Source organism: Plodia interpunctella, chromosome 18 (assembly GCF_027563975.2).
Source record: "Plodia interpunctella isolate USDA-ARS_2022_Savannah chromosome 18, ilPloInte3.2, whole genome shotgun sequence".
In the NCBI taxonomy this organism is placed as follows: domain Eukaryota; kingdom Metazoa; phylum Arthropoda; class Insecta; order Lepidoptera; family Pyralidae; genus Plodia; species Plodia interpunctella.
The window spans coordinates 5,791,317-5,814,815 of record NC_071311.1 but is presented as its reverse complement, the minus strand read 5'-3'; the positions used below and the strand labels follow the sequence as shown (position 1 = coordinate 5,814,815).

Sequence of the window (23,499 nt, the reverse complement as noted above, 5' to 3'; positions counted from 1 at the left end):
GACGTATGGTTTAGTTAGATTGACATTGGCAACCTTAAACAATGAAGCACTTGCATTACTACTAGACCTTTTATGAGCTTTATTTTATCTATAATTTTCTTCTGTATAACAAACATTGGATAGGAGTACTCTGTATAAACAAACTATTCCCATTATTTATAAAAAAAGTTAAAACATACTTTAAGCTAAAATATGTTTTGTCACTATCGCACGAGACAAAACATTTTATCTTAAAGTAAGTTCTTTTAAGTACATAAGTTATTTATGAATAACAGGGTATGTTGGTAAATATGGCGTCTTTATAACGTTACCATATGCACACTGTATGTAACACTAAATATTGTTACCTATATTATATCCGTAAAATTAATATGAAAGATGTAGACAGAGAAAACTATAGACTTCGTCATCATCTTTTTTTCCGCTCATATATAAATATAAATAAAGATAAAAACGGTACAGAGTGCTAATACATTTTATACCTCAGTATACCCCATGGATTTAGTAGGAACTTCGTTGTACGGAGTAAAAATAAATAATGAGATTTCATTTCGTACGCAAGTCTATATTGTTTTTGTTTTGTCTTTGCTCCAACTCTATCATCGTAACCTTTCTCTTTTTCGTCAGCTTCAGCATGCTAGAAACATGGAATTAGTAGGTACTTTGTACGCAGTACTTTTTACATCCATGGCTAGAATATTTGATGGCAATATAAAAAATGTCGCCCACATTTTCTTTGTAATATTATATTACTAATTTGTTGTAAAAATAAAACTCAGTAATCACTAGACCATTTTATTTATTTAAAAATAAAAAGCTCAATAATTACATAAATTATGTGCGTATTTAATGAGACGTGTACAAAGTAACTTTGCCAAAATACACATCGTTCAATGAAAATGGTTCGGCATAAATGGACATTTTAAGTACACCCTTACAAAACACAAATAAAGAAAGAAAAAAGATTATACAACAGATTAAAAAGACTTCTGTATATTTGTATAAGTATCCATAGTACTAAAAGATCTATAAATGCAAACTCCAACGAGTATACAGTAGAAAAAAATACATCCAAAGAAAAGTTATAGCTCGATTCGTTCATAATCACCTAGTACACAACTTGTTAACCTTACGCCTATGGTAATTAGACAAGTACAAAATGATATTTCATCCTTATAAATATCTATTCATAGACTATAATCTAGAGTCAGTTGTATAATTCATTACCATATAAGTTAATTGTATTGTATAGTTCACACCACCTAGTGTTTCGAGTAATCCATGCATTTGAACAGCGATTCGTCTTAATTTCGATACAAATGGCTTCAAACGCTAAAACAACATAATGTTCACAAGTGATTATAACTGTAATTTATTTTAAGTTGTGACTTATTCATGCATAAGTTACAATTATATTAGTAAAATAATCTTTACTAAAGGCCGTTATCTGTTCACGTTAAAATTACACCTTGATACCATTTTGTTTTACTCAAAGTATTCACGATGTAATCTGTCCTGCTTAAAGGAACGCAGGTACGCGTAAGAAAGAGATCTATTGTATATGAATATGAGCATCTCTTTCCAACAACAGATTGCACACGCGAGGGAAATTGGTTGGACAAGACATTGAAGTACACAAAAGTATTGATATAACTGCCATAGCTGTCCTGTGTCCGCGGATCTTTGCGGCGACATTTTTGTTTGAGTTGTTTCAGCATTATCTCTCTATTATTATAAAAGTACATTCTAGACGCCATATCGCAACGTTTACTCACTCACTACGTATCGTACAATGTGGAAGATCTATGCTAAAGGCTAAAACGTTACACTTCGATATGTTTCATAAAATTACATTAAATAACAACGTTCGAAACAATGGCACACGCTCAGCCAATCACCTGTTTCTGTTGGTCTTAATATTTACAATAATTCGTGCATATGTGTAGGTAATAAGAGAATTTGTGACCAAATGGAACTTTAAAAAGTTCAAGATATGTGCCGAATTATAAGTACTTAAATTTTCAATTATAGCTTGATGATTTATACAAACTAAGACCTATTCGGTCCTGCCGTCTCAAATGTTGTGGTGGGATACGAAACTCTCATCGACTTAATCCGACTGGCTAGTTGCAAAACATGGATTTTATCACGCATACCTACTATGTATAACTCACCTTACCCTATAAGCTAATATAACATCTCTACTTCAACAATAACACTAATCCATTACAGTATTATGTGAAGTCTCCAGTTATATAATTGAAATCGGCAACACATATACCTGCTATTCGACGGTACATAGCTACCTAAGTATGTATATTGTATAAGAAATTCGTAGTCACAATATACTGTGAACAATTCCTTGTTTTTCGAGGTTACCTTAACAATTACATTTCGTAGTAAATGCATTTTAATTTTTATAAATAATTCAGTTAAATGCTTTCCAATAATTTAATAAGACAAGATTTTTGTGAGTTCAGGCCAAAATAAATAGATTTTAGTGTTGCAAAGTCGACTAGTTACTCGGGATTTAGAAGTATTAAAAATCTATGTTAACCGGTTTCTTAAAGGGCGGTTATGCGATCACAAAAAATGAATAAAAAGAAGCATATTTTTGAACAATTTATAGGTTTTGTAGTCGATCGCAAGAAATACGCGAAAAGGTTCGATGACACGTACATATTTCATCCCGAAAATATCTAGATGGTATATTCTGCACTACACTTTATATTGCGTCAATGCCAAGTCGGCAGCTTATAAAAATAAGCATACTACAAGCGCTAGGCTTACATAGTGCAGAAGAGATGTTTGTACGAGATACCTTTGAAACTCGGTTGTTTACTAGTAGCTTAAATTTAGTGAGGCAGTGACTTAAGGCGGGACGTACGGGGGAGGTTTCCTGTAGGTGGGGGTGGCCTTGGGCCTAGGGGGGGTGCGGGACGCGGGGAAGGGCGGCGGGGGGCGGTAGGGCACGTCGTCGCCGGCGCGGTAGTCGGGCGCGGGCGGCAGCAGCGGCGGCTTCTCTTCGCGCATTATCACCGGGCTCTTGTGCACCGGCTCCGAGTCCCCTCTCTCCTCGAGCTCGTCTTGGAAGATGACAGGAATCCCCTTGGAACGGAACGCTTGTCGCTCTTCTTCGTCGCCGACGCTCATTTTACCTGGAATTATTTATGGCTAATTATATTTGTAAAAAAAATTAAAATGGATACGTAGTACCAAAATCGGACTGAAAAGTTTATAAACAGTCGAATTTTGATACCACAACTAACGTTTATAGACCAATGAAAGCGTCTACTCGCGTTGCAATCTCTCGCTGCAAGAGTAGGATGAACGAATGTAAAAGAAAATGAAGTCCTTTACTACTTCTCTTTCTTTCGTAAACCTGAATCTCGTTGGATGCAGGATCCCCTTGTTTAGACGCTTTTAGAATGACTCACCGACATATAAACACTTATAGAGTGTTATATATATAATATATAAGTACATTAATATGTACTCAAAATGTAAATGAATCATAATCCACAATACCTAACGTGTATGTACAAGTCATTTGCTTGAATAGCGGTGTGTAGGATGAACAGCAATATAAAATTGCACAATTAACATTGCAATAGGCAACATGTTATGCGCTTCAAATAACTTATTAATTTCCGATTGATGACCGCAAATCAGCGTAAGCAGATGATTGGTCCTTCTATTATTTCGTTATTTCGCGACAACTTCCTTCTAATGTGTGTCATATTTATACTCTCCACAAGTTCCTTCGAAGAATTAATTTAGTTGTCTATTAGTTTTGTCATTGAAGACTCTGCCGACTGTCGGTAAGATGTGCTTTGGGGTTAACTCTGTGGTTTATGTTTCATTTGATTCTGATTATTTATACAATGCAATAAAGTTGTCGCTAAATGCAATGTTGTTCAATGCAATTGTTGACAGTATTAGTGTTATTTGATACGCATAGTAATGTTTACATTACATAAGGCCATAGAAAATATACTGATGGATCTTTCGCAAAGTGGTCGTGATGTGCCTAAAGCTAATTGGACTTGCTATGACCTTAGTGAATGATTTGCACAAACATATTTTAAAGTTAATGACTAAGGGCCCAGCTCCTTTGTTCCGTTGTCTGACGTTGCGTCAACGCAGCGCAGTATTGCTCCGTTATTTTACATAGGTACTGACAATGCCATGTGTCGACATACATCTACGCACTACACCTGCGTATTGCTCACCGTTGATCCGTCCACGGAGGACGACGGTACAAAATGGCCGGGCCCCACAGTGCCGTGCTGTTGATCTAAAAGAACGTTGATATTTTGCCACTATGATTTTATCGCTTCTGCCATTAACTTCAATACATTTGTTCTAATCATAAGTGGTAGAAGCTAAACTAAACCAAATTATTTTAACAGTGATAACTAGCATGATGTATTGAGTCACCTTTCGATTCAAGCATGCGCACCGCCTATACAAGTAAAACCTATTAATTTTCAAAATTTTACCGACATAATTATTGTACACAAAATCGTAATTACAGGTTGAACAGATTATTCAAAAATGGAAAACAGGTTTTCATTATTACAGTTTCTAGAATATCAGTGACCTATTAGTGGGGTTATATCATTTCTTAGTCAATTAAGAAGAATCATCCACAATACTATTTATCACATTAATCCGTAACAAAATCGAGGAAAATACAATTTTAATTAAATTCGCCTAATCGATTTGATTGAGATTTTCTGCGTATTTACCATTAAATAAATTCAACCTTAAAATAAATATACATAAAAACTTACCCGTCCGCCGCCGCCTGTACAGCACACATGCGATAATCCCGGCCACAAGAATCATACAAACAATAACAACCGCCGGTATTATAAACGTCACTAAATAAGATGAATCCACCGCATCCGCTTTAGTATTCAACAAGTTAGTAGACCCAGGGTGCACTTGTATCGTGGTCTTAGGCACTTTGGTGTTCTGTTCGGCGCAAAGACCTAGAGGTATTAATCTTATGGACATGACTTTCAGGTCTTTGTCGAACACTTGGTCGACGTTATCTTTGAGCGCCGCGCTGCCGGCAGAGCCTCGGTCGTCTATGATTATTTTTCGTAGATCTTCTATCTCTTTCTTGGGACACCTGTCCATTGGGAGGCTGGTGTTGTACCTGAAAAAAGAGAATGTATTTCAATTAAAAAACCGTAATTTTAATTTTCCTAACTTATTTTTATAAGTGATAGTTTAAATGCTGTCAATTTATGATTTTACATAACGAAAACAAAGAAAACCATAGGAATCGTCATATCTTCCATTTCGGTCATACAAGAAATAAAAAAAGCGAATTAGAAATACATGAGGAAAAATGGGACAGAATGCGATATCTATTGTCTCTCGTCATGTACCTGCTACACTAAGCCCGTGTTTAATATTTTATTTGTCTTTGTTGTATACATAATATCTATTTATTACTCTTGTTTGTCATGGGGGTTGGCAAAGACTACAAATTTCATATAGTTTACTTATTGTTTAAATTGACGAGAAAATGTATCATTCTAAAAGAAACTTACCAAATAATAGTTGTTGGATTATTCGTAATGCTCTGAATTCTGATATTAGCCGTCTCTTTCTGTCCGAACAACGCTGCCAGTTTCTCGACCACCTTCCTCTTATTGTTGGCATCGTAGGCCAGCTGTGGGAACGGGGAGTCCATGGTCATCTGGAATTCGACTGTGGGTCTGATGGTCGGCGATTTGACCACTTCTACAATGAGACTGTCGTATGCACTCTTCTTGGTGGAATCTTCAGCGATCTGAAATGAGGAATTTATATTTACAATTTACAAGACGTAACAAAATACCTAGGTATATATATATATATATATATATATATATATATATATATATATATATATATATATATATATATATATATATATATATATATTTGAAGTGATAATATTTGGTAGCTTGGTTGGATAAATTCTTTATGCATAGTTTTAGGTTAATTTAAACACTTCTAAAAAGATGGATAAAGAGAGAGAAAGAGAAATGTATTCCAAATTTCACCAAAATCGGCCCAGCGGTTTAGCCGTGAAATCTTGACAGACATACTTTCTAATTTATAATATAGTTATCTTATAATATAGTTTCTAATTATATATAATTATAATTATATATAATATTTATAATATAGTTTCTAATTTATAATTAAGTTATCTATATTTTTATTATACTACAGAGGGAGTAAACATGCATTCGGCTCACGTGAAGATCACCGCAGCCTATAGACGTCTGCAACACTAGGTGTGTCACACGCGTTGTCAGCCGGCACATTAGCATGGAAGTATGGATATTATTGTAGGATAACAATATTTACCAGTTGATAATGCACACTGCCCGCATCTTCCGGGGCAGGTAGGCCGTAGAACTCCTGGTTCTTGTCGTCGAATTGCAGCCAGTGGCCGGGCGGCAGCTCCGAGCGGTCGCTGTAGCGTAGCGACAGCGCCAGGTTGCGGGTGCTGCCGTCCTCCGGGTCGAAGAACGTATCCTGACGGGCAATTTTATTTCACAATTTCATTGCATAAATGACACGTCCCACGGGTTATTCCCAAGGTGTGTTGACGTCAGGCAGGCAAGCGCAAATAACAGCTGAATTCAACATTTTAAGGTGTTTTGTGCTATTGGCTGACGCATACGCGCCATGTTGGGAGTCCGCGCCGTCGCGTACGAAGTAATATGGTCGTTATTTTATTGAGTTTGTATTCGGTTTGATTCGGCGGTAGGACGCGCTATTCTGCGCCGTTGAATATTGCCGATGTAATTTATAAACGTGATAGTACTGTAGTTGAAGTACGTAGAAGAAAAAGTAGCCCATACATTTCATCCCGGTAAACCGTCCGCTCGAAGCCGCACGAACAAGCAGTGGCAGGTAGGACTCACCTCGGGCACCTTGTAGACCAGCAGATGTCCGACGGTGGCGGTGACGTGGTCGACCTGGTTCCTGGTGACGGGCGGGTAGGTGTCGGGCGCGCGCGTGGCGGGCGCGGGCGCGCGCGCACAGCGGCCGAGCCCGCGCCAGCGCACGCCGCGCGCGCTCAGCTGCGGCGACATGTCCCGCGTCAGGTTGGCCGACGGCTTGCCCGGCTCTGTGTCCGATTCCATTATCTGTCAACAAATCCATACTTCTTTACGTTTTATAAAACGAAGTCCCCAGCCTAGTCTGTCTGTTCGCGATAAACTCAAAAACGACGGCATAGATTTTCATGCGGTTCTCACCAATAAATAGTGTGATTCCAAAGGAAGGCCTATAATTATTATGTTTTTACACGTGCAAACCCGGGACGGGCCGCTATTATATCACAAATTTTAAAGTGTGTTTGTTTCACGTCAAAACAGATAAGTGATTTTTGGTGTGAAGAGAGAGAGAGAGAATGGCTTAACTTATTATCTTAATTATTTGTCCAGAAAGTAATTAGTAAAAGAAAATAATTGTAAATATTACACTAACCTTCATCAACCTATTTATGTCATCCATAGGACACACGGGATCCTTAGGTAGCGTATCATTGGTCCACACGAATTCACACAAATCGCCATTTTGCGTCGCGTTCAAGACAGTCAGATGATGCATATCAGTGTCTCTAAACAAATTGACTATTCCTTCCAACGCCCTGATTTGCCAATCTATGACGTTGTTGTATTGCTTTAAGAGCTTGAATTGCATGACGAACTGGTGGTTGATGGTGCGTCCGCTCTTGTGCTGTTGTACGGTGATGTCTAGAGGTCCTCTGGCTATTAAACCCTCGCTGTCCTGAGCTTCTACTATGAAGTTCCATCGGGACACGTGGCGTTCTAGCGGTCTGCAAACGAAATAATTATAAAATACATTATTAGTAATATTAATTTATGCAATTTCATTAAAGTTGAAATTATTTATAGCTACAAGTCTATTGCCGAATTGCGCAGTAAATAGACGCAGCATAACCACTTCACCGTACCTTTCAATAGAAAATTCGACAGGGTTATTTATGCTGCGTGGAACACTATGCAACGATAATAGGGATGAAAATGCCGTGATTCGGTTAGGTTCTTGTGCTGTTGACTATTTTAATTTAAATTGGCGAAAAAACTGTACTGTACTCACAGGCCGTAGACCTCCCGTCCAGAGGGTATGAACTGTATCCAGGAATCTTTACTGAGCGGCACGTTCTCAGCCTCGTACATGGTGAACGTCAGGTTGCTGCCGTCCTCGGGGTCCGTGAACAGGTCCGCTGGGATTATGTATCTGTAACAAGTTGCCATTTTTCTAAGTCAATTGACTTTGTAATGACAGCGAAGCAAAAACCTTAGGTGACTTGTATAAAATTTGAGACCAATAACACTCGTAAAGAAGAAAATACAAAGAGTTGTGTGATGATACGCGGGGCTGGGGCAGACGAGTGGGATATACGGCTCAGCCATATCACGGCGAAGCGTTTCACTGTTGCTGTGCATGTCATGTGATTATAGCTATGATCCATCTAGGCTAGTAACAAACCTGAAGGCTTTGCCAGCGATGATGGCCAACTTCTTCATGTGATGCTTTAAGGTTGGCGGCTGGTTGACGGGCATCGCGAATGTTACCGTCTCCGTGGTTCGCCCAATTATTGTGCTCGACCGTTCTGACGAACTATATTCCTGGAACTGCGTAGATGATTTTTTTTAATAAAACAAGCTCATTTTATTAATCTAACTTAAAATGTCTTCAGTCAGTCACGGTGCTTCAGAACAAAATCCATAAATAATCAATCTTTATTGAGTTTGTGCTATAAACCTACAGAGAGACTAATAGTTCCATAGTACAACATAGGCTAGCAGTAAATAATGCTTTAAGGGTTTAGAATAAAAAGGCAGCTCATTCAGTGAAATGTCCTAACTATGAGTATTGCTAAGGCTAGTTTTTTCTCGTATGCTCCATGCTTTCCTTCACCTTATAGGAAGTACTTTTGTACAAAGTTATATATAGAAAAGAAAGTTTCCTCATTATGTAAGATATAGAAATAATTTTGTAATATGAACAGTATAGTTAATAATTTTTGGAATCATTTCGTGGGATAATTTAGAATTTTGTTAAAGTTAATTTTGAAACAAATGCCGAATGGAATGTTAGAGTTAGTTCAGTGTTTTATGAGTTAAATAAACACAGCCGTACTTACATTTAGCTTCTAAAGTTTTAAGGTTATGCACTTCGGTAAACTTAGCTTTCAATGGTTTTTATTTGTAAAGGAATATTTTCCTGATACGTCACCACTTTGATTATGAGAATACACATAACGTAGCAAACACTATTAAACATTATTTTTAATCATTTTTTTTAATGTAGTATGTATATTGTATGCTATTACCGTAGATTTTCTGAAGGGCATAACTTAAAGTTCTTTGAAACGGACCTTAGTGACTTCCAGCGTGGTAGATTCAGGCTCTTCCGTTGTTGTTGACAAAACTGAGGTGAGTACTGTGGAGGTTGATGGCGTGGTACTCGGCGATACAGTTGTATTGGGTGACACTGACGTGGGCACGACCGCCGGCGGCAACGGCAGCGGCATCTCCGTCGTTGTCGACGTCGATGTCGTCGACAACGGCGTCGGCGACGGCAAAGACGTCGGCTCCGACGACGAGATGGGGAGTTCCGACTCGCGAATTATTACAGTTTGCTGAAAGTGCCATGCGACTCACACAGTGTTCGAGACGAGAAGACAACTAGTGAGGTTCTTTGGGAAAGGGCACATGCCGTGCGTTACGGATTTTATGTACAGGGTGACTGGGTATATAGCACCTTGAAGAGATTGATCAAGTCATAAGAGACAGATTTTGCTATGTCTAGTAATCAGAAGTCAAAATGTACATAATATTATACTATTATAATATTATACATGGTTTTGTACAATAGAAAGTGCTTTGTAGCAGAAGTAGTGTAGAGCGTGGTGAAGAGAGGACTTTATTAGGGCAGCTGTACATTTTATGGGACGACTTCTATGTGAGAATAAGTCTTTTGAAAGAACTGACATGTCAATTCAAATTTCGAAAATCGGTAATATCGTCATACTTACTGGTCTGATTACATATTTTCGAGTACATTTTGTAAGTGCTACGATCTATAAAAACGTAGCGACATGGATGGAAGTGGCCAGATATTTTTTAATTATAATGGATGATTGAAAACACCAATGAAATGAACCCAGATCAAGTTAGATAGATCCCACGTCGTTGTCTTTACGTCGTTACGTTATTAGTAAATACTATAAATTAATGCTAAAATAAATGCCTGCAATTCTTTTTACTCTATCATGATCTTAATCAAAAAGATAATAACTGTACTGTACAAAAAATAAATTTTGTACATAGAATAGTTTTATATAGCCAAACGAGGGCTTAGTTGTACGATATGATAGGACATTATGATTTTTAAAAGAAAATACTGTTATGCATGCCAAGAATTTAATGATTTAGTCACTGAACTCAGAGTCGACTTTTAATAATTTTAATATGTAAGAAATGCAGGCAAATTTTCGATTAAGTATTTAATCTATGTAAACTAATCCTATGACAAATGGGGAGTGATATTAGAAAAATCCACTATTCTACCCCGTGTTATTTGAACCACACTATTAGTTGTATATCTACAGGATGAGAGACAGAGACAGCATGATGTTTACCAGTTCAGCTTCAGTAGTGCTCGGGAGCGGAGGTTCCGTAGCGTTTTGTATCGGCAATTCGGCGAAAGCTGATCCAATTCTTCTTGGTGTGAATGGTATTTCTTGAGTGATATTCAGGTTGGTAGTATCTGACGTGGAGTCGTAAGGCGTGATTTTTACGTCCTCCTGCGGATTAAGTTGTACTATGTATTAAACAGGGATTATATTTCGAGGAGTAGATTGAAACCATGCTAGATTTCATGCGGAAACTACCACCAAATAACATGTTATGCTGAATATTGATATGATCTCACGTATCATAAAATTTATGGTCACTTGACGAGGATTTTAACGTCCTGGATCATTATTTTTTATAATATGTTATTCGTTTTTTTTAATCCTAAAAAACAGACTAAAATGTAATAATATTAGTATTTGACATCTAACATTTGTTCTAATATACACAAACTACTGGTAATATTACAAATCTTTAATAAACAACACAAAAACTATGTGAAATTTTAGAAATAACATAAGTTAAATATAATTATAATAGTAATAACGGTCTATGAATTCATAATTGAAATAATTATTTACAAGTAAAAAAAAATAGTCTCTAAAAATCACTAGGTAACAGAGAATATACTCGAAAACCTTGTATTCACTATGTTTGAGCTAAATTGCTGATATAAATATCTAATGTTTTCTTAGTGAATTGCCTAAATTATAAGATTAATCTTAAGATATTGGTAATATTTGTGTATTGAATTCGTAGCATGCAGAAATCTTGGTATTCTGATCAAAATCAGAAAAAATAATAACGTATCTATGACACATGAATAGTGAATCCACGGCTTTAAGATCGATTACAAAGGTAGAAGACATATCTGTAATTTTTTCAAGCTCTTAAAATATTAACACGAACACGCCACTCTAGACATGCGACAGAAAACATGCAAGCGCTAGGCGGTTACGACAAACCTCCGTGGCATATGTATTAGTAGTGGCGGGCGCAGGAGTGGTCTCCTCCAGTGTGGTGTATTCCTCGGTGGTTTCGTGGGTTGTTAGGGGGGTAGGGGGTTCGGTTGTAAGGGTGGGGGGCGGGAGGGGTGTCGAAGTCTCGGCAGTCTCGGTCTGAAACGTGTCGGTGGTGGAGTGTGGCGCGTCGTAGTCGCCGTGGTGGTGGCGGTGGGGGTGCGGGGAGAGCGGGGCCACCTGCGCGCGCCCGTCAACTGGAGTTAGTACCCGGTACCCGTGCCCGAGCCGTGCGTGGTTACTGAACGAGCGATAGACTAATCCTTCTACTTACTTTGCGATCCTAACATTTTTGGGTTTAAGTCTGCACTTTCGCATTCAGTGTAAACCATGTAAGTAATAAATAAATTATAAACGCCAGTTCTATTTAAATGACGAACAAATTTGCGAGATGGTCTTATTTTCGACTGCATTTGCGTGCAGTGCACATTACACAACTTCGCGAGTAATATATAAAAACATGATGATGTGCAAACATTTTCCTGGACTCGTTTTAAAACTAAAGGTGCAACTGTCCAAAAATTCAACATCCATTAAATAAATGTACTAGATATGTGTTTATTATTAACATCAATGTAAATAAACAATAATATAAGTAGTGTAAACAATAATATAAGTAGTGTTATTTATTAACAGCGACGTGAAATAAATAATAATATAAATATGCTATAGTAAAGGAGATTTTAACAATTTTGGTATTTTATTTCTGCAAAACTTTCATTAATTTTCCATACATTAACTCGCATAAAATGACACACATGGATCACACAATTTCAGAATATTTACAGTGATGATAAGCAAATGTCAAGCGTTAGTTGAATAACCACACACAAAGCTCACAATTTATATATTTCATAGTATTATTTAGCGGCCAATGATCTCCTTATAAATGAGAATAATGATTCATGTATGAACGATGATTTATTTAATTGTAATTAAATTTGATTTATGAAATGAGACCCAAGATAGAGACCCAGTGTTTTCATTAATTAAATATTTAATTTCGAACCAATTAAAAAATAATTAATAGCATTATTATTTTCCTTGTAGTAATATATATATTTATCAGTAGTCGTAGGTACCGCTCTAACGAGGAAAGATTATTAACATTAAAATGTGTACTTTATAGCGTCGACAGTAAACGTACTTTAAATTATTAACAAATTTTCGGACTGCCCGGTTCGCTGTCAGCTTATATATCTCTTGTTAATGTAAAGTATACTACAGAATCACTGTAAAGCCCACATTTCAATGGACATCATTTTGAACAGTTTTGTCGAATACTGTGTAACTTAAGACCCTCGTATATTAGAGTATAGAAAAGTACCATTCACATTCGTCATGCTCGGGTCCCCATAATGCTATGAGATGAGGTGACACTGAGTGCGAGGAATGCATTCCATGTATGGTGACTAGACATGACATGACACGTTATTTGCTGGAAACAGTAGACAGTTTTCGGTATAGTTATCAACTTTATATTATGTTCGTAACGATATACGTCACGATATCAAAATCAGTACTTAATTTTCACAATCTTACTAGTCATTAGTTAGATTCTTAGACCATAAAGTTACAATAGTCAAACGATACTGTTCCCAACAAATAGCCAAATGATGCATAGATATACTATTTAACGTTGCATGTAAATAAATAACAAGTCTTATAATATATTATGTCATGAAATAAACATAAACATGGCTATATTTGACGCACAATATTAATTTTGAACAAGACTTTCCCTTATTTCTTAAGCAGTTATTGTTAAGAAGCATTACAATATTTACCATCTACATCCATCAGTCCAAATTTAAGGTATTTGGGAGAAAATATCAATGTAATGATAGTTTAGTGGCATGGTATTTTAACTTTCAATTCGACGACGAAATTACCTTTTAATAATAATCACGCTCATGGAAAAAGCCGACATAGTCAGTAGAAACTGCACATATAAAAACTATTCCTACAGAGATAACCTTCCCTCTGAATTTCAAGCTTGTATTGTTTCACCACTGTCAATGTAAGCACATTAGTCAGTTTCTCACCGTGTTATCAGGCAGTGGTCCGCCAGCTATGTCGCGGTAGTTGTCGTCTTGGTCGTCATCGTAGCCGCTGTAGTCGCCGTCCGCGGGGTCGTCCTCGTTGTCGTAGTCGTCGTACGGGCCCGAACCTTCGTACACCGACTGGGGACATCATATTCAATTAGAATGAATGAATATAAAGCTTTTTTATAAAAATAATATTTTTGAAACATAGGTACTTCCTTTTATTCAAATCATAGAAATCCTGTTTCATTCAACGCGAGACAATAAAAATGTCCGTGCAGTAAACCGTTGAGGGGTTCCCTCGTTGGAGCCGATCCAGTTCCACGTTCAGGTTATGCTTATTACATGCATTGCCATAAAAAAGAAACCTAGGTGTACATTTTCATAGCCAAGCTGTAAACCGTAATGTATACCCGTCGTTAGGACGGTCCTGGGCCATGCAAATCATAATAATGAATTGTCATTCAAGCTAAAGTTCAAATTTTGAATTTTGAATTTGAATTTTCAACCTTATCACTTGATTATTGCAGCCCACCTGTCGCTTGTGTCTCTCAGCAGCTGTGACCGCCACGAGCCGCCAGCCCAGCACGGGCAGCCGCAGCACGGTCGCCAGGCTGCCGTCCCGAGCCTGCTCCCGCAGCCCGCCCACCAGCACCTTGTGCCGGGGCCACAGCTTGTCGCCGCAGCCCACCTGTATTCAAATGGATGACTTTATTGCTATAAACATTGTAGAGGTGTCACAATGAGGAAATGGTCATGGAAACACATGTTTGTTGACGTGCAACAGGCAACATTATTAAGTTATATTTGGTTAAATTCATTTAGGAAATATTATAACTTGTGCGATAAAGTTTAAGTAAATGAAAGTACTCACATTCAAATAGATGGCAGTAGTGGCCTCGCTGCGTCTACGCTGAGTGGTGCCCGGCCCGCTCATCAGAACAGTTTGCTTTCGCGAACCCTCATTCTTGTATGGCTCCATCCAAAATTCGTCCTGAAATAATATTAGGTCATTTTAATCAAACCGCAAATAAAATTTCGTCTTGTAAGTGGTTTCATTAACAAAAATTAAGCAAAATATATAGAAAATTTGATATTGTGTATAAACAAACATAGAGGCGACTGCTGAATGCTGAGCCAATTTCTAATTGTTACTTTATAACGCGAGTGAGAGAGCAACAAGAAAGTAATTTTAGTTCTAAGGGTCATTAGTATCTTCACGAGGACAAAAACCGTGCCTGATTAAAAATAAATCGAAAGCAGCGGATTTTACTTCGCAGTCATAAAATATAAGTTAAAAAAAAATGACTAAAAGTTAAAGTCCTTAAGTCTATTATTATGATAAAAGCAACATAAACCACAAATTGCAGTAGTTTCACTTTCCTTCAGTGAACACGAACGCACCCATTAATGATTGATTAGGGTAATTATATTATGGCTGTAATGCGCGGTTAATGACTTCACACTAGGTTCCGTAGCTACTATTAATAACAAAGTTTGCCACCTTTTACATTAGCACTTTAAATAATAAACGAATTACATTGACATTATAAAACAGTGGGCTAGACTTTTGGAAGGAATAATTTAACGCACATATTTCTCTTGCAATGTATTATTTGTATGTAATCCTGCAAGCCGAATTAGAATAATTTTATTTTATAAAACGAGATAATTTTACTGTTGATTCTATTACTATGAGAATATATTTTTTTTTGCAAAAAATGCAAGCCAGTTATAAAAATATGCATTCATGTATTTTTGTAAAATATTATCTTACGTAACCCACGTGTACACAAATTAATGATAATCCACGGACTCACCCCGTCTATAGCCATGAAGTTGGCGAGCTCCATCAACGCCCGTATCCTCTGCCGCGGAGCTATGTGTTGGAACTGCCCGTCTATCAGTATAACCAGCATTAATCTCTTCTCCGTTCTGATGCAAGAGCCGTACTTAGAATGGGGCTTCTCTTCGGCTTTCTTAACCTGGGAAATAAAAAAGTTTGACGATTATTTTCACTACACTGACCACGTGGTGGGCTAGGTCAAGTGAAAGAAGTGTTGGACGACCTGTGGTGTGATGGACGGATGGATGATGAATGGATGTAAAGGAATTCGAAGGTCGTACACGCATAAGTGGTGGTGTACGCGAAGAGTGGTCTATGCTTAGCAATGGGCAGAAAAAGGATGATGGTGATTGATGATTATCGGCTTGAAAAAGAGTTTGTCTGCTCTCTGTATTGGATGGAACTGGCAAGTTATATAGGAGGTTGCAGATCGAAAGATGTCTTTGTTCAGCTTTTTTTTCTTCTCTTCTCTCACAATCCTAATGCCCCGTGTCCTTTGGGTGTGGTAACTACATTACATCAAATAACCTGCCCTGCCCTGCTTGTTTGTCAATTTCGTAGGACAATCGAACGTAATTTGAATAAATTGTAATACGTTTAACAACTGTTTAACATAACACAAGCGAAATTTTTGTGGTAAATATGTATACGAAATCTATTCGACATTGACCCTAGCTATTTAGCAAGAAGATATTGTAGTCATTATAAACCATCATTATAAATCGAGTTGAGTAGTTCATTAACTAAGTATTCAGTTTGTTCAGTACTAATATAAAATGTAAACGAACATTTACATTAGTACTGAAGTAAAATTATTACTTTTTAATATTAAAAAATATTATTAGTTATAGTGAATGCGGAGCTTTGGAAACTATGTTCTAACTTAAACATATCACCCAGCACATATCAGGAATTAAAAGAGAATCATTGTGGTTGCAGCCATTTCTGAGGTAGTTTCTGTGGCTAATTGTTTGGTCAAAAATCATCTCATTTTACTGCGATATTGCATTGATCGTGATATCTGCGTTCATATTTCTTGGAAGTTGAAAAACTTTAGTGTCATTTTCAATTATTGTGCCTTTGCGTGTATCCTTTCTAGGTTTACAACTAATGCTCGAATAAATGACCATAAAATGGTACACTATTCGTTTAGTTAGCAAGCTCAAAGCGGTATCAGGCGACTTACTAAAGCATTTTAGTGTCGTCCGTGAGACGCAAATTCTTGACCTATTTGTAAACTGTTTATTACAAAAAATACAAACATACAGAGAAAGCAACATACTTATTAAATTTTGCAATATATATCGAGGCAGAAGTCTACATTATTATTACCTCGATAGTAAAGGAGTCAGTGGCGGTGAGACCCCGGGTGCGGCCGTGCGCGGTCACTGTGAACGTGTGCGAGCCCAGGTCCACGTGCTGCGGCAGCCCGCTGATCAGGCCATGCTTGGAGTCCACGGCCAGCCAGCTGGGCAAGCGACGACCGTCTTCTCTTCGAACCTGACAAACATGTTCTATTAAAATACAATACAAAAGTATCTTTATTGCCCATAAAAACAACAGTTTAATAGAATACAATGTGACCAATAGCTGGTTTATTGCTAAGCAATATCTATTAGTAGGTACAACGCTGTTTAAATGTTTCCTTTGGCATTTCTTTTGAGCCGTGTTGTTGGTAGTTCTATAAAACTAGTGTAGCTTTGACTAACACAATATGATACAAAATTTAACGTGAAATAATGACAGCGAAGATATAATCTGATTAAATGCTTTGACTTTGACAAATCTAGCAATAAGTTCATTCATCATTTTTCGTGCAGCATTACTACTTTTGATTTATTGGTAAGTTAGAAGTAATTGTCCATTACATTCAATGTTGAATCCCAGAAATGTGGATTTTATGCAAGATTTCGTGACATTATTAATTCTAATGTTAAGGCAATGAACATTTGCATAATGATTTCAGACCTTTACAAGGAGTTGTATAACTTTTAAATTAATGGTGTTGCTATTACTATTACATAATCTGATTTATACCTTATACGCTTGAACTTCTCCAGTAAATGCTTCTTTGGGTATTTCCATGCGGAAAAGGTGTCCAACATAGGCCGATGTATCAGGGACACCCCATAACCGCTTTAGGCCATTTTTTGTGATTTCAGAGTGATTCGCCGTTAATTCAACCTGAAAAGGAGGACAACATCTTTAATAGCACTTATATCATTAATCAGGTTAAAAAAATTTCTCATCCTAGAATAGAACCAATCCATATCATCCCGTATATCAGTCAGGCTAGGCGGCCGATCGTAAGACATAGCCGAATCTCCAAACATTCAGTTCACAAGCTGACCCTCGGAATTGAGGAGTCACAATTGAGAATCTTAAGATGAGAAGGAATGGAACAGGACAATTAGATATTTATAGATCGAGATAAGTCATTTAACATTTGAAGGACACATACATAGATTAGGTAATCGTAGTTTGTACGTAATTCTATCCTTGATATGAAGGCATGCATAACACGCTCCCTTTGACACATACACTGCGACACAGATTCGTTATCAGTGCTTGTTAAAATATATTCATGGGTACATACAGATAGGTGTACTGTACACACCATGAATGTCCTCAATTTTAATTGCGTAAAATTTGACAAACATAATCGTAATTTTTAACGTAGAGATTTTTTGATAGCGCGTGCGTGGCCGAATTAGAAGAAACCATTTCCACCCTTTTTACGAGTTCATTTATTATCTAACATTTACCGGGTCGTTTACAAGGATTTAGTATGGAGATTTGTTTTCTGCTGAAACTATGGCTGTTTTAGGAACAAAATTACTTTGACATTGTGGGATCGTGCTCCGACCTTATAACTTTATTTGAACAATGAGTTGAAATCTTTCAAATGCTTACTCCAGTGAATAGGTTACAGTTTCATTGTTATTATTATACAAACAGATTTAGCTGCTTACGTAACCTTAGAATAATATTTCTTTCGTCATTATGCAGAATAAGGACTTGCCTGGAACTCTTCACTATTGTCGAATGCGAAGTCGTCGTCGTGCCGGCTAAGTGCTAACGGACACAGCATGAGAAGCGTGCACGCAATGTACCGCACGCGCTCCATCTTCCTCCCGCTGGCTGCTTGGAGTTGAGATGATCTCATAAACGCATGTTGATCATCTGTTGACAATAACATCATTTAGGTTAATATAGGAAGAAATTGTTTAGCAATAAACCCTCCATTGGTTCATATAGGTATGCATTGTTGCATTTTTGTATGTTGCTGTGTTTATGGCAAATAAAGATAAGATTTTGAAGTATATAGGCAATATATGCTGCAAGGTGGGTGAAAGCTACTGATAACCAGTGTTTTAATTAATTGATACATATTATTGAAATAGCAGGCAGGCAGCAGGCTTTTTAGTCTGAAGTCACCAATTTCTGTTATATCGTCAGAATTCGTATCATAAAAAATTGTTTATGTCGAACATAGCAATCTTAAATTAACTAGAATCAAGTTTCTAAAATTGATAATCAACTCTCAAGATCGAAACAGTGATGTAGCTTATAAAACATACAAATTTGGTCGAATGTCTACAAATGCTCATGAAGAGAAGGGCGTCGAAACGGAAACGGGTACTGTTACACAGTTACAGGCGCGTGCTGGCGCATAATGATTGGACACAAATAGAATACAGCTTTGAGCGCCTTCCTTAGCATGCTGTCGCGAAACCACTTCAGGGAATACTTTTACATTCCTTTTAGAATAATAGCGCGGTTTAATAGCCACTTCAGGGGTTTCATGAGAAGATTTTACTCGCACTATAAATAGAGGCTATAAATTGTTTTCAATCATTAAAAAATAATAAATAATAAATAAATATATTAGTATAAATCACACAGATTGAGCTAGCCCCAAAGTAAGTTCGAGACTTGTGTTATGGAATACTATCTCAACGATACTATATTTTATAACATATACATATATAGATAAACATCCAAGTAACAAGTAAAATCGAAGTGAAAATTGATTAATAATAAAAGTTACATAGGTACTGCGAGGAAAATATCTCGATGTGTGTTACACTAAGAAACATGAACGCCGCCAAGTAAACTCTATGGTAATGGGAACAATGTACAGGTTACGTCACCCTAGGATTTCAGGCGGGAAGCGGAAGGCATTACTCTACTCGAAAGGACAAACCCGAGAATTATTACATCATAAACTAATCATGAGTTATTATTTCAATGAGTAAAATTCAAGAGTTTAAATATATGTATTGAGAAGCAAATGAATCCAAATGACCAGAAATTAAGTTACGGGCGTCAAACTCTAGATGGAAGTATAGGTCGATATCCATTATAAAAAAACTGAAGAACCTCTTCAGGAGGCAAACAATTTCATTAGAATTAATGGTTTCAGTAATTACAAAAATTCTAGTCATAGCTCAGCCACTCCAATTATTTTCAAGACGAAGGACTACGTGGGAGTATTTCCAACTGGATCGTGCTCTGTAATAAACGGTCAAGGGTGAGAGCGAGTTTTATTTCTACTTGGGAATTTGCGTGTCTTCTAACGCCGGAACGCAGTAAAGCCTCTACTTCTAAAGAGCTCTCCCGAGGTCTGGGGTGGGTACTTTTATAGGCGCGCCGTAATTAGGAATTTGTCTGCGCAAAATTTTATTTTAGAAGAAAATCTTAAAATATTACACTGAAATAAACGGAACTAAAAGAAACGTCAGCTTAAACGCTGTGACCTAACATTTTATAGCGAAAAGTACTGTAAACATTGGAAAGTTTCCAGTAACCACAGCTATCGCAAAGTTTCGCGGCCATTAGGGATGTTGGAGAAGCAAATAAACGAAACAGATTTGAAATTCTGTTTCGTGAATATGACTAAAATTTAGAAGCATTAAAATTTTCAATAAAACTTTGCCACCGAATGTGAAATTTAACAATTTGAATATCGCCCATGCACAAATCATTGATATAGATTGTGAAGTTTCTCGGCGCTGCATGGTTCAAAAATTAATAAGAAGCTCAGTTACTTAGAATATGAAATGAACTCTTTATTTGGCATATTATATGGATCAACTCATCACACATCATCAATATTTGTGATATTTGGAGCTATGATAACTGAAGAAGCAAATGTAATACCAGAGTACTGAAAGTGTAAGAAATAATTACAGTACAGAGAATCGCGAATTTGCGTGTGTCTTACGTGCAAGTTACAAGTATACAAGAAGATTGTGTGAGAATCGATAACGATAAAAACTCATAACAAATATTTGAAGGACAAACAACGATACTTGTTATGGATGAGGAAGTTTCTTCAAAGCCCTTGGTACACGTTAGCAATACGTGAATTTCATCATAGGTACATAGCACACAGAGTGTATAACAAGCAAGATTACTATCAGAGAGATAAATCAATATGATTTAAATGTTTAGACGACTGAATCAAAGTATACTTTTAAAAAGTATCCTAAATTCAAAATCGAATAATATTAAAGCTTGCCGGGGGATTGCGGTGAAAGGCATCATGGCATGTTATAGAGGGTTGGCGGTTTCGGCTCTAGATCAAATTCGGATTAGCGGTCCCGACGCATCTCGTTTATGAATTGTTAATTGAAGACGTGGTTTCCGTGAATTGTGGGAAGAGATTGCTGTTGGATTAATCCTCTAGCGGATTAAAGAGACTAACTTAAGGATTTGCTCGACAGCAAAAAGGTAGATCCCTGTGGTAGTAAATAATAACTGTCGCTCGTGTATCCGATTTTCAAGTTATCTTGACAATCCAGCATTTAGTATTAGCCCTACAAAGACCTTCTATGTCTATATTAACCATCACAGTTGTACCTGGTATGAGTTATATTTTAATGTCACGAACCATTTTGTAAAGACATCAAGACTGTCGTTTACGGTGGCAGAGGCCTATACACATAAGGCAACTCTTTATAAAATACTCACAACAGGCAAACGTAAAAGGAAATATACATTTATTTTAGAGAGCGCTTGACGAAATCTTTTCGGATGTAGCGAAATTATGCTGGCAGTGGGGTTAGTGCTTGTGTTTCTAGCCAATTTTCGGGTCACGTTTTGACAAAGTCCGGAAAGCCTTAACTTTTCTATGTTTACATATGATTTTAGATAACAAATACATCTTTAGCAATATCTCAATAGAATATGAATTTATTTCTTATTTAGTTTACTTATTGCATGTATATGCCACCAATCTAACAAACAAGAAGCGATATAGAAAATGAACCGATATTGGCAACTGCAGATGATGTTAGTAGCTACTAAAATTATGTTATACCTAAATACACGTGTTTCGCGACAGTAGCTACGACAGTGGCTGTTGAAAAAACTGTCATGATAACATGAATAAAAATTCTAAAACAAATTATATTATTACAACAACAATGTTGAAAATAATAGTACATCAAAGGCAGCGTTTACAGAAATATGACTTGACAAACAAAATATTGCTCCAAAGTTTATTCAATATAAAGTTATGTTAAATGTAGGCACTTAGCCCGGAGTTTGTAAGCGAGTTAGAGTGGAACCCGCGACTGGCTTTACCCTTGGGGCGAACAAAGAGGGTATAAGCACAATAGAAGTTGAGGAACCCTCACATAGAAATATTACACACCTACCAATACTATAATGTAGACACGAGGGAGTTTAGTGGATGCTATTACTTTATGTGACCTTGATAAGTAATTTTATACGGGAAATAAAATTATTACTCTTGAAAAAAAATGCTGGAATAAAAAAAATACAAATAAGTAGATGGTTGATCGAATATCGATCAATCAAGTTCTGAAGAGCAATTTTTGTTTATCATAGTAATAGATTGTTAATATTAAATGTTTGTCGAGAGAGAAAATTCGTAGGATCAAGGTTAGGGGAGGATAAATCTGTTCAAAGAAAATGTGCTCCCCTCATATTGGGGGAGCGACCGCGATCCATTGAAAGTGCGAAAGTAATTTTAGTCTAGAATTTGAAACGAAATCCATTGCCAATGCAATGATGTAGTACTAAAATGTATTGACATTTTAGTTGTTATTCGAATTTCTCTATGGTGAACAGAAACTCAATTCAATATACTATTTTGCTGACACGAAAAATGTTTTTAGCAAACAGATCGGACATTTTTGCTGACTTGCCGTGCATAAAACAAGATGAATAATGGTCGTCCCGACATTCCATTTGTATGTTGTAAATGGGAATATGACAGTTTTTGGACATGATGGCTAAAGATAGAAAATGTGTAGCAAGTATGTATTACTCCACACAGTACTGGCAAGGACAAAAAGCCTATCTTTAATAGAAGAACGGATGATTATAATTTAGTAAACGTATTCTAATGCATTAATGGCTGAATAATATGGCGTAAATAATTATATAGCTCTAACTCCGCTGCCGTTGATTGCTTCAGAAATTCAACTAATGTTACTCGAGTAATCAGCCGTTCTACGCTACATAAATGAGAAAACATCTAATCCCTTGTGGAAAACAGAGACGTCGAAGAACCTTGAAAGACTTAATGAGTTCTTGTAATCGTAAAATATTATCAATATTGTTAGCGAGCTGTTCTAAGACAAATACCTTATGAGGTGATTAGCTTTTCATGAGACAGATTTGCCTAAGAATGCGGCTTAGCGAGTCACTGTCGAATACCGAGCTCTTAGTAATTAAGGTCAGCAGTATAATCAGGAACGTCAGCAGTATAATCAGGAACGTAATATCTGATTGAAATTGTTCAGACTTCTGACGCACTTCGCGTGACATACATCCATTTATGGAGGTAGTTTAAACTCTTTACGATGCTAGAAATCTCATAGTCAAGTTTATTGAAACGAAAGTGGAAACTGAATGTTTATTTGCTG

The 23,499-nt window shown here is 36.8% G+C and overlaps 1 protein-coding gene across 8 annotated transcripts in view; it reads right to left on the bottom strand.

Moving 5' to 3' along the window:
• Positions 1-782: 782 nt before the first annotated feature.
• Dg (Dystroglycan) overlaps positions 783-23,499 on the bottom strand; it is a 76,521-nt gene continuing 53,804 nt past the window's right edge. For 7 of the 8 annotated variants that reach the window (XM_053758201.2, XM_053758206.2, XM_053758203.2 and 4 more), the window contains 17 exons: positions 18,621-18,781; positions 17,636-17,782; positions 16,931-17,098; positions 15,573-15,737; positions 14,627-14,746; positions 14,288-14,443; positions 13,753-13,890; positions 10,694-10,858; positions 9,428-9,691; positions 8,536-8,681; positions 8,143-8,283; positions 7,507-7,858; positions 6,939-7,163; positions 6,376-6,546; positions 5,568-5,809; positions 4,797-5,167; positions 783-3,158 (listed from right to left, as the gene is read on the bottom strand). In XM_053758201.2, the coding sequence (XP_053614176.1) occupies positions 2,872-3,158; positions 4,797-5,167; positions 5,568-5,809; positions 6,376-6,546; positions 6,939-7,163; positions 7,507-7,858; positions 8,143-8,283; positions 8,536-8,681; positions 9,428-9,691; positions 10,694-10,858; positions 13,753-13,890; positions 14,288-14,443; positions 14,627-14,746; positions 15,573-15,737; positions 16,931-17,098; positions 17,636-17,782; positions 18,621-18,764 (3,402 nt within the window). In that variant the 5' untranslated portion in view covers positions 18,765-18,781 and the 3' untranslated portion in view covers positions 783-2,871. The remainder of the gene's footprint in view (positions 3,159-4,796; positions 5,168-5,567; positions 5,810-6,375; positions 6,547-6,938; positions 7,164-7,506; positions 7,859-8,142; positions 8,284-8,535; positions 8,682-9,427; positions 9,692-10,693; positions 10,859-13,752; positions 13,891-14,287; positions 14,444-14,626; positions 14,747-15,572; positions 15,738-16,930; positions 17,099-17,635; positions 17,783-18,620; positions 18,782-23,499) is intronic. The other variant, XM_064436531.1, reaches the window with a different exon arrangement.